The 12,362-nt window shown below is 47.5% G+C and overlaps 1 protein-coding gene across 13 annotated transcripts in view; it reads right to left on the bottom strand.

Moving 5' to 3' along the window:
• LOC135907082 (uncharacterized) overlaps positions 1 to 12,362 on the bottom strand; it is a 307,176-nt gene that overhangs the window by 232,495 nt on the left and 62,319 nt on the right. For 2 of the 13 annotated variants that reach the window (XM_070522702.1, XM_065438741.1), the window contains exon 3: positions 3,527 to 3,586. The exons of the other annotated variants lie outside the window; for them this stretch is intronic. Coding sequence is in view for 1 of the 2 variants with exons in the window: in XM_065438741.1 (XP_065294813.1) it covers positions 3,527 to 3,586 (60 nt within the window). In the remaining variant the exon portion in view is untranslated. The remainder of the gene's footprint in view (positions 1 to 3,526; positions 3,587 to 12,362) is intronic. 13 annotated transcript variants of the gene reach the window in all.

Genomic DNA, 12,362 nt, shown 5'->3' with positions numbered 1-12,362 from the left:
TGCAACTCCAGCAAAGGAGGTTGCCATCGCTTTAGCCGCCTCCAACCGCACCACTCACAGTATCTTGACAGATTCACGCTCTGCCTGTTCTCGATACATCCAGGGTTCCATCGCCCCACTGGCGACTGATCTCCTTCGCGCCGCCTTCTGGCACTTCAACCCTCACTCCATCAGAATAATCTCGACTACAGACCACACAGGTCATCCCGGCAACGAGGCGGCGAATGCCGCTGCCAACGCTTCTCTCCTCCAGGCCGCTGCTCCTGTATATCCTGAGTCAGATACTGGAAACAGGAGCCTCATACGCCACCGCTATATTCTGGATTACTATCGCACTTTGCGTGCACTCTACCCTGACTCCGCATGCGGTCTGGCGAAAGCAGCGGAACGACTACTATGACGCCTTCAGACCAATACTTTCCTTAGTCTGGCGGGAACCTGGCGCTTCATGCCGGAAATCTCTGGCACGTGCCCGACTTGTCAGGTCCTAGCCGACAACTTTCACATCATCGCCTTGTGCCCCGCTACTCCACACCCTTTCTCATCCCCTTTCCCCATACCTACAAGAGAGGCTTGCGAGGAGTATCTGCTCGGCTGCTCTGCCTTGGAAGCTGAACGCTCCTTGGTGGCGCGCGCCAGGGCTGCGGCCTTTCCCAATGGCATCCAGGACTAGGTGCTGCCGCTCAGGTGCACAGAAAAGAACTCTCTTGTTAACTTCTTGAAAAACAATTTTTTCTACCATCCTCAGCAAACTTTTTTCAGGTAGTGTTCTTCACAACAATGATGTGACTATCATGCATACAGCAATGACCTCGTTATTTCAGGCTAATCGAAAAACTCCCACATTTGACTATTTCCTAGGCTGGCAAGCAGCAGGAAGGATGCAGTGGACCTCAAGAGGTAGGATGGCTCAATCTTGACATATCTTCGTCAAAGGCTTTCTCACTACTGGTTCATCTAACTTTAAGTATCTGGCTGCCAAATTGCTGCAATGGCTTCCCGTGCTTCCGGAGTTGTTTCTTTAGCTTCTTCATCTGGTTCTTAAATGAAAATGTGCTCAAGGAATCCACTGGATCATGATGATTTACATGACTAGAAGGGTGCTTAAGGCAATGAACATTGAAGGAAATATCTTCCTTGCCATACAAGCCTGTAAAAATGGTAACAACGTGCCTCGAAATCTCTGCTGCATATCCCCAGTGCTGAGGACAACGGTTCTCGCTTGCCAGAATTGAGAGAGCAGCATGTCGATACACTAAGATCGGGAACAAAACACATGGAATAGTCAACTCAAGTAATAATGGTGCAGTATAAGAAAGAAGCCAAAGTTGTACGACGTTACAGCGGCAGAGGTAATGAAGGTCTCAGGGCTTGCGAGGGAACACCCTGGGCATGTAGGTTCTCAGAGCTTTGCTTCTTTCTGTGAAAGCACGCCTTTCCAATAGCCCGATCCGCATGCTCAAAGGACCCCATACCAAAACGCACATGAGCTTCCTTACATTAACTAAAAGAACTAGGTGCACGTAATCCAAAGGAGCATCTCTTACAGTGTCGAAACGTAACTTCACAAGTTCAGATACTCCTCTGTGGTGCTCTTCATCTTCTTAAGCTCTGTAGCTGATATCCGTGCGCAACGAATCGTAGCACCAAAAAACACAACATTGTTTCCCATGCATGTGCTCTCGACCGTGCAATAGGGGCAACCACTATAGACACCATGTCCATTTGCCATGATAATGAAAATCCATGCAGGCGCATCGCAAACAATTCACTTAAGCGTGATTTGAATGCTCTGACCACTCACCACAACGACATTTGATAATGCAGATGCAAACTCTTCTACAAATGATTTTAATAATTCAGTTGCAGAAGTTGGCTTTGATGGACCTGCGTATGCCCCTACAAGAAAGGGTGTATTATTACAAGAGTCATGAATGAGGCACTGAGCTGGCCATGGTTGTGTTTTGGAGCTTTTGTCCAATGGAAGCCCATCCACGTCTACTGTGAACAGTACGAAATGAGGAACGTTTTCTACATGCTTTAAGGCAGACTGCAAGCCAGAGACGAGTCCATAGTGGCTGTAGTCGCCTGAACGCATTACGACAAACGAAAACTTGACGATAAAGGCTTTGCCAGAAGCAGCCATAAGGGTGCGCGCATCATTCGGAGAGCCGCATCGTACGGCAATGGGCTGGGAGAGTGTTCAGATATTTGTACATAAAAACATTGATTCACAGTGTAAGAAAATAACTAGGAAGCTTAGCAGCAAGTATGCAAGTGGTATGGTTACCAGCATGGCAACAAGGAACTCCGAGTAGAACGTCAGAGAGGTAGGAATAATCTCATCGGTGGCAGCAATGGAACAGAAAGTGGCTATGAGTAACGACTTAGGAAGAACAAAGGAAATCAGGTAAGAATGACTTTACGATAACTCAAACGGAAGCTCAACACTTTTCGAAACGACATGAGGATGCACTAGAACACGTACTTATTAAGCGTGAAGAAGCAAAAAAGAAGCATGTGCTTGCTGCGGTAAAGCGAGGGAAATGATGGAACATGTTGTGCTGGAATGTGAAGATGTCTACCCAGCGGTCGTTTTAGGTACCTCTGGCTACCTTGAAGTCCTTGGTTTCAGCAAGGGTAGGAGAAAGTAAACATGTCCGGAATGGAGATTAGTAAAAGTTCATTGCAAGATTGGTGGAACTATCAAATGACATACAACGGAGGCATACAAAAAGAAAGCACACAATTGGGGTCCAGGAAAGGTGGTGATGGGGATTCTTCGTGGGTTCTTTCTGTCCTTTTGTCTTTTCATTTTTAAACAGAGGTAAAACATTAGGCAATATAGTAACAAGAGCTTGGTGCCGCAACCCGTCGCCCTATCCCAAACGGGACACTCATAGCATCCATCCATATATGCACCCCAGAAACCCTCCTGCTGTTTTACCAAATTCAACAGTTCTATGAGTGGCCTTCTATTGTTACAATTTTCCACCTTCTGGCGCGATATAAATTCACTGAAGCTTTCGCGAGGCGCTGCCTCTCAGCATTCTGGATGCCATGTTCGGGACTCAGTTGCTGTCAGCTCGAAAATCGGCGCGATGCGATTTGTGATCCCACCGACACCGTCGCTGCTACCAACATTGACATCGTGTTTTCCACTTTCGGCAGAATGCTCGCAGGCATCTTTTTCTCCACGATCTTCCGTCTGGAAGGTTGGCATAGTTTCCGGAGAAGCGCATCTTGACTGATATGCATTTTCAGCTATCCGCGTTCACATTGGGGCGACACCGCAAGCATTGTCGACGTGCTTTATGATGTTTTCTGTTCTCTCTTCCACCCTTCTCACTAGCGGGTCTGTAGCGATACTCACGCATGTTCTCACAGTCAAGTCATCTAAAGCAAAGTGTGTCAAATTGGATTGAATACGCCGCTTAACTTAGCTCTGCTGCCGCACAGCTCGCCATTGGCAAATTTGGCGCCGTTTGGAGAGCACAAATTTATTTTGAAAAGAACAAAGACTCACCTTTTTGCCAGAAGCAAGAAGCAGTGCTGAAATAGCTCGGCAAATTCAGTCTGCCAAGCTCTGCGAGGGGAAAAGAAGCCAAGGAACGACGCGGTGCAGGCAACGCCCCTACGCCTATGGCTGCTATGGCGCTTTGAAGAGACGACAACGCATAGAGTGTACTAGATTACAGACCTCATTCTTGTACACTTTACTCCATAGGGAAAATAACTGGAAATTTGAATGTAAGCTGAAACGGCAGCCGTTGTTGTCTCGCTGGTTGATCTAGCGACCACTACTCGCGGCGACGCTGTCAGAAGTTTCGAACTTTATTTAATCGATTGTCGTAAAATAAAATAAAAGTGCATGCTTTATTTAATTTATAAATTAGGATACCTTGCGCAACAATGCAGCCGTTGGTTCTCATTATCATCATTATCACGCACTGTAAACAAACATGGATGCGTGGTGAAAAAATCACCATCCAAGCACACCGTACAGATGGTTAACCAGCGATGCTGGAACATGAGGCCCTAGTGTCTATCACTCGTTTATACACGTTGGTTCATTAAACGACAGTTTGGTAGGCCGCGGGATCCTCGGTACGCTGTTGCTGCTTGCGCTCGGCTGCACGAGCCGTTATTCTGCCAGGGCTGCAGGATCAGCACGATATAGACGACCGCACGCCAAGTTTCATCCTAGACGCCAGCGCTCGTTTCTCCCCTGGCGGCACGATTTCATCTCCAACGGTGGTTTCCGTCGCCGCTTCCCTTCGCGGTAGCGCCCGCGTTCAGTTCGCGCTGCGCGCGAAACGTCTCATGTTTGCGACGGCGCCTCTTCGGATGACCGGAAATTATTATTGTGTTGTTAACTGTCACGACAGCAATGTAAACATGAAAAGGTTGATGCCACCAGTGAAATTCTGCCGATTCACAAGAAAATGGTACGAAAGAAGCAGACGACAGACATGGATTACTGCGGTGCGCCGAGCGAAGTAAACATCTGGCAAACGAAGCGAGCTCGTTCATTGATCACTCCTGAGTGTATGACGGTTTCTATATGTAAACCACGTAAAATTAATAATTACTCGGTACATAATCCTTTTATTCATATAAAAACTTTAAGTTCAACGAGCGCTTGTCCTGTCTTCTTTCTCGTGTTTCGTTTGTGTGTGCGCTGCCCAAGAATGGAAACCACGTCTGTTATATGCGCTAGCAGTGGCCGAAGTTCACGCGTGCCGAGAAATTGAATATGTGCATGATGCATTGAACATGACCGGAGTTCATTCCCGCTTCACCACTGCACCGATCGATCGGGTTACTGGACGATACACACCCACGTCTTGGTCGCGCCGGCATTGCTGAAGCAGGAATGATTAATAATACTTTCAACTTCCGTCTCTTGAGTACTGTTAAAAAATGGCCAAGCTGTCTACATTGCTGCCTCTATTCCATATTGTAGGAGACGTACTAGTTAAAGTTGTGTGCGCATGTCGTACTTGTGCTATGCAGCGATATATCTTTTTTATTTCCGCACAGTGTCGATAGAAATCCGTTGTCGCCATCAGATACAACACGGATTTGTAGCAAACATAATGTGAGAAACTGCAAAAATGACTTTAGCTCGTAGGTGCCGTAGGTATGTGCCGCATCGTATGTGCTGACGATTTCTCCGGCGGCACATACGATGTCGTTTCCAATTACCTGCTCAGCGTCACTTACATGGTTAAGCAGACGCTGCCCTTTCGCCGCATTGCAGCCATCAAAATAATCGTCAAGCGTACCGATCTTCTTAAAGGCAAATATAGCGTGTGCAGTTTGTTTCACACTAAGGGGAAAACTCGGAACGTATTGCATCGCGATGCGGCAAGCAATGGAGTCGTGCGGCGGCAGCAGCTCGAGCAGGCGCACACGCTTGAGGGGCGGTGTCGTGATCTGCGTCGTCTGCTACGGCGGCGGGCGCTGGCCGCATTTTCGGGAAGCGTGGTACTGTCAGGGGCAGTGCACCGATTTTATCGGTACTGCGGGAACTGAGCTGATATTCTTTACTAAACGTTGTGCGTCGTCAAACTCTGATCCTTCATTGGCGATAATGGAGTTCCACAAACTTCTTTTGACAGCATGGTTCATTTGTTCTTTCGAAAGGCCGGAGTACTGCGCGTGTGCACGTATATTTCTTCACTGTGTGTGCTACCGTAATGAGCAGCGACAAAACGCACCAAGATGTGCGCGCAACGTGCTCAGTCTTTGTTTGGCTCGAAAAGAAAACAGCACTCAACAATGGGAGTCGAACACGATGAAACAAACAGACACGATTAAATGAAAGTTTTAGGTTCAGACAATGAGCTGGAAGTGATTTTTCTCGATAATCATTCGCTACACCAGACAGACCCTGCCCGCCGGTGGGGAAGTGGACACGTCACGCTCGGAACTTCAGTCAGTATCTCGTCATGTCCCCAGCGGCAGCGATGACAGCGCTCATCCTGGAAGGCAGTGAAGTGTAGAATGACTTGATCAGGGATGTGTTCATTCGCTGCACGTCTCAGTCACTGACGATGGTGGATCGAAGCCTATCCTCGGGCGACTGATAGAGGGGATGTTGCGCCAGCGATACTTTCAACGAGCCCCAGACATTTTAAATGATGTTGGCGCCCGGGGATTGAGGCGGCCGCTCCAAGAAAGTGACTGCGCGCTCTTCTAGCAGTTCTTGCACAGCACGAGCAGTGTGGATAGGCGTCCTATCGCGTTAGAATATATAGTCGCCTACCAGAAACGGGCCGTCAAGAATGTATGGAATCAGTACGTCGTCTATGACTGCCATGCAGCGATGAACTTACATTCGAGGCGTATCAGTGGGCGTCGCGCAACGCTTAGCAAAGAATACCGGCTCCTTTCACGCAGTAACGATGTGATCAGCGCCCTGCACCTGACAGTAGAACGTTTCTCGACAATGCGGCCAGCGTGCGCCTCCGTAGCAGACGACGCCGTTCAAGATCCCGCCCCTCGAGCATCTGCGCGAGCTGCTGCGCTTCGAGTTTTCCCCTAAATGTGAGAGAGACTGTACACCGCCCTTCGAAGGAAATGTCCACGCGCACACACCGCGCGCGGCGCGAAACGTGCCCAAATACGCGCAGTGCAGGAGGCAATCAAGGCGGCGCGAACGAGAGATGGGAGAGGGGTACCACCGCTAATAGAATTTTGCTCCGCATGCGGCGCTCTCAACGCCGGCGCAGCAGCGCCGCTCTCGGTGCCGTTCTTGTCTATAGACAAGCACATTCTCGGTTCTGCTCGCGGTGTCGCTGATCAAAAGCTGCCTGCTCTCCAGCAGTATGTATGACGCGTGCCCTACAAATTTCAGAGCCGGAGAGAAACTGCTGCGCGCGCGCTTGGCTACGACGGAGAGCAATGACATCACTACTGGCGCAGCCACTTGCGCTCCTCTCTTTCTTTTCTTGCGCATGCGCATGGTCCTGCGCCGGAGAAGTTTCCGGCATACAGGTAACAGACGTATGGACGAATCGGCTAGCCATATTCAGCTTCGCAGTAAAAAAACTGTTCATTTTGTATCAAGCATAAATTCTTTCTGAAAGAAAGAGGAAGTGCCCAAGAGAATCTTTTTTTTTTGCATCCAGGCTTTCATTACCTATGGTAAAGAAGTTTTGCCGATTTCCATGGTTTAATGACCATGACCATCTGAAGTGAGATCCGAGTTTACGCGCAGACAGACATAAAATGTGCAAACGATGAATCCTTTTATCATGCTTCTTTTATGCTACAGAAAGAAGGATCTATGCAGACGCAAGAACATCAATAAAGTTCAGCGCCATGCATGCAGTTAATCGAAACAGCATGTGTCTCAATATCAGTAATTTTTTGAAGTGTATAATGAGCACTTCTCCGATGTAATTAAGCGCGTAGTAATTAACATACGTGCACCGTCCGATATCATGAATCAACGTAATTGTAGATTAAGATCGTACACGAAGTATCTATAGCGGGCCCTTCACAATGGCTACCGACAAATTTGCATAAACATTTTCTCAGCCGCCTAAATATAGTCCCCGGACTTGGAAAATCTTTGGTTAAATTATTCCCAAAACGTATAGTAGGCGAAACACGACAGTCAGCTTGCCTCTCTACAACAAACAATCGTACTTGGCGCACTAATTAAAATTCAGCAAGCGTTTACCTGCTGCAATCCGGAACCCGACGTTGAAGTATGTCCGCGGATGATTTCATACGGACGTCTACAGGATCATCATTTGCCAATAAAAAAAATGTAATTCAGACTTATGTCTGCCGAAAGTCCATCGGGCGCCCACTATGGGCTCTGGCCGTTCGGTTTCTTACTGGACGTCCTCCGGATATTCGTTGTCCAATAGGTCATCGCTGTGTGCACGTTTCTATCGCGCTAGTATGGGCGAACGCCTTACTATGTAGCTATTAGTCGAGCAAGCCGATACCCATTGAACTAATACGCCTATAGGACAAGTATTACCAATGCCCCTATAGGACCAATGTAGCTACAGCACAAGTACACCTATAGGACCAATATTCTCAATATAGCGATAGGATATTTGTTCTTCCTCCGGACCTTGAGTGTGTAGCATTATAGGGAAAGCAGATACGAAAATTCTGCCCTAAAATTCTGCCAAAAAATGCGGGCCATTCTCGGAGATAGTGTAATACCGGGCCGACAGTTACGTGCTATTGAAACCTATCGAAATACGAGGGAGTAGGCACAGTTCATCCCATTGTGTGCGCACTTGACAGTGGCCGGTAGGAGTGGCATCATAACGGCTCATTGTCCGCGCCAAAAAAAAGATGATGCCCATCGATGCAAAACAATCTACGCGTCCACCTAAAATCCTCTATGGATGACTTGCCTACCACAAGACGATGACTCGTTTATCGCGTATACGTACGTGGTGCCCACAACGTAAAAACACGAAAAGTACAAGACGCACACAAGAGGGAAAGACTGTAGGTGTAAGGAATATTATGGGATACAGGACTACGTCAGCATATATATATATATATATATATATATATATATATATATATTCTTTATTTCCATATACATACACGCACGCATTACTCGTCCCACAACACGTATACACAACGGCTGCAAGAACAGCAGAAGCAAGTTGAAGCCGAAAACAATGGCACTCATAGCTTGGGATGTTCCCGATTAGGTAAGTTTTACAGATTTTTTCGTGAGATTATACACTCCATTAAACGAAACTCCATTGGCGTATTCGTAGTGACCGAAAACTGGTGCGAAAAGTGGCTGACGACGCACTGTCAAAACACATCACAAAATGCTATGGAGGTTCCTGTAAACTAATGGCTTTGAAAAGAAAATGGGCAAATTTAGGTCGGGGTGGGAATCGAACCCGGCCCTCCGGGGTGCGACACCAGCACACTTGCCCGATGCCACGACGGCTCCGCGGTTCTCGTAGACTAAAGGTGGGCCAACCCGCTTCGTCGCTCAGTAGCTATGGTGTTGCGCTGCTGAGCATGAGGTCGCGGGATCGAATACCGGCGACAGCGTCCGAATTTCGATGGTGACGAAATGCCCAAACACACACGTTTTGGGGTGCGCGTTAAAGAACCACTGGTAGTCTGATTATTCCGAAGTCCCCCACTACCGCGTGTCTCATAATCAGATATATCGTTTTAGCACGTAAAACGTCATTATCTATTTAATTTCTTTTGAAGGTGCCTCTATTCTATGCGTCATCACACACGTGACGGCGCACCCAATGAGGGAGAAATGGCGCCACGTCCATGAGTGTATAAAATAAAGTATTTCCAGAACGCGCAATGTTCGCCATTAAGAATGGAATGCGATAGCATTCGAAGGTCCCTGACTGCTTCCCACGCTTCCCGGAAGCAGCAGCTTATATAACCATAATGTTTTCCTCGAAACGCTGACGGCGAATGCTATGCACCAAGGCGAGGTTTCTGTTTATTTTTTTTTTTGTTCCCACCCATGGTGGGCGCCACCGCTCCCGCAAATGCCTGGCGGCGAGAATCATCTGGATGGTGTTGCAAAGAACTCCTACTAACACACGCTCCTACTAACACAAACCTCAAAGGGCCGCCGCAAAAGGGGTTTGCGTTTGAGTCTCCGCGAAATAGAATATGTTTTCTCGTATATTTAAGGTATAACCTGATGCTATCATGTTTGGAGGCTGTGTGTAAGTCGGACTTTACGAATTTTCTCACGTATTTTACTTTAAGAAATTCAATTACTTCAGTAACGCCTCTGCGCCACGCGGAAGGCCTTTGTGGATCGGTATGCGTTAGTCAGGATTATTTTTCTCACAGGGACAACGTCGCCACCACCGAAACCAACGCCGGATTTTCAGCGACACCGCGCCCTTAAACGCTATTCGTTAAAAAGCATTCATATCCAATTGAACGGCGCTGAGCGGTCGTTAGAGTTATGAACTCCTCGCGGACAAGCGGAGGCGTTGAGACTCTTGGGTCGCTTTAATTTCGCCTCGTGTAAAGGCGCATTTAGAACACAGGCTTGTGCGGTGAAAGAACGTGGGCAAAAAGAAACTTTAACCAAAGGGACTGTAATGCTTTCGCATCGCTATACGTAAGGGGAGTCCTAGTGTTCCTTATGAATTTTTCTTTTGCTCTGGCATTATTGTATTCTTATATGCAGTTTGTTCTAAATATTCTCACTTTGGTTTTGCGTTTTGCGTACCCAAGTTATTGTACTAGCCACCCATACGCAATGCCTCAAATGGAGCCCTGCCAGCTATCTTGAAAAAGAACGAGTAAATAAAAAATAAGCCCGTACTTAAATAAAGGAAACACATTTCGCTGTAGCGAAAATGTGACCACCTTTTATGCTAGTACGAGAACCACAAAGCCTGCAGGGTTGGTCACACCTTCTTGGTGTTCATGGTCGATATTCTTGTGAAAACCATCTTTGAGCAGACAACTAAATAAAGGTAAACTTAAATGCTAGATCTAACATTCCAATTTGTCTTGTTTTGCAGAACATTTGGTTAAGTGAACGGTATTCTTGACCTACATGTCCATGAAATAAGTACAGACACTTCTTACTAGTGAATTTCAATAACAAATAGTAAGCGTTGAAGCTGCTTCTCAATGAAGAGTATCACTTGACGATATCTGCTTCACACCACACTGGATGTCTTCAAATTTACCTTCTCAGGAGCCATTTCCAATATATTTTGCCCTTCGCACATGTCTGCCGCAGACGGCAACCTATATTTGGGGTCAAACAACTGGTCCCTCCATGCCACTTCAAAGCGAGACATTTTGTCGCACCGCAAGCCCTTTACAAAAATCGACAGCTGCCTGTTTGATATTTGCTGGGACGTGCCATTACTAGTTGCGTCACATATCTGCATTTCGTTGTCCAGAATGTTACCGGACAAGACTACAAAAGGACGTACTTTTGTCAGTGCACTTGGCAATTGCTACGAAAGGTTGTTATACAGTCCAAGCGCTTTTCTTATCAATGTTTTTGGTATTCTTTGGAAACTAACCACGTTTTATTGCGACTGTCTAATCACACTGTTGTACCGCACCACTATACGGTCTTACCAGTTTGGCGCTGCGCGACGGTGCAGTGGTAAGGGGACGATTCTTGTATTCGTCCCTCGTGACAACTAGCGTTTTGACATGCTGTCGCTGAAATGCTGCCTGACCAGAGGCCGTTGCAGACGCAGGACACGGTTCCAAACTGGTACGTGCAGAACTTGTGCTGGAATTTCTGGTTCGCTCCCTCTTACGTGCAAGGCATGGCAGTAGCGGTGCGCCAACCATAATACAGAGCGCCACAAGTCAACACCTCCAAAAGCATGCTAAACGCATCCTTGAATAGTGAGCGGGATCGGTTCTTCATATCTTTTTGGTTAACCTGACTAGGCGCTTACGAATGACTCTAAAGATGAAAATTACTTGACCCTGAAGCACTCGTTTTCCGGTCCTTTTTGGAGACTTACTGATATTTCGAGGTAGTTGCCAGTGTCCGCTACGTCGGGAATCTGCATTTTTTTCGCCACTTATGCGCCATCACTATGCTAGAAAGGAGACCCCCTTGCGCTTTTCCGGCTATCCTTGTAGTTGCAAGGTCAGGCAGTTAGAACGCTTGCGTTCTTTTTCTAGTGCTGCTCACTATGCGACTGTCTTGGTGTCGAAAAGTTTGAGGCCCATCGTTGTACCACGCGCCATTTTGGAGCATATTCGGAAACCTCATCAAGCCTCCATTAGACGCTATCCTGGATTTCGCCATAGATGGTGTTTCTTTAGCGGCCACACAATAAAGTGTGCACCACGCTTGGCAGCACAAGTTTCCTTACTGTCGTTTGTTTCACACCATTACGGCGGATCCATCTAGATATTCTCAGTAAAGAGAAGTAGGCCGTGTTTCATCCAAGTTGAGAATGAGAGAAATAGGGAGAAATGGCTCTCAGCCTAACGATTCGAGGCTCAGCTAAAGATTGCCTTATGGCAAGGACTGCGTAAAAACAAATCTATATTTCAACGAATGCACTGCTGATATCGGCTTCCCATCAAGATGTTGTAGAGCCCAACTCTTAGGCGCCCGTTCCTGCGGCAAGTGGTGGCATCGGCGGCGTAACCGAGCAAACGAGCACAGCGAACGCGGAGCGAGACATCAAAGACGCGAGCCCTGAACGGCCCCTTCCCTGACGTGAAGGCGGGAAATTGTCGTCGTGCGGACCCGACCAACCGCTCGATGCGTAGTCGTATCTGGTCTCAGCCGGAGCGCTCGTTTCGTACTGTCGTCTGCTCGCGTCAGCTCTCATTTGCGCTTGTTTAGTTCGCTTGGTTTCATGTCATTCGCG

Source organism: Dermacentor albipictus, chromosome 7, assembly GCF_038994185.2.
Source record: "Dermacentor albipictus isolate Rhodes 1998 colony chromosome 7, USDA_Dalb.pri_finalv2, whole genome shotgun sequence".
Taxonomy (NCBI): domain Eukaryota; kingdom Metazoa; phylum Arthropoda; class Arachnida; order Ixodida; family Ixodidae; genus Dermacentor; species Dermacentor albipictus.
This window is presented reverse-complemented; position numbering and strand designations above follow the sequence as displayed.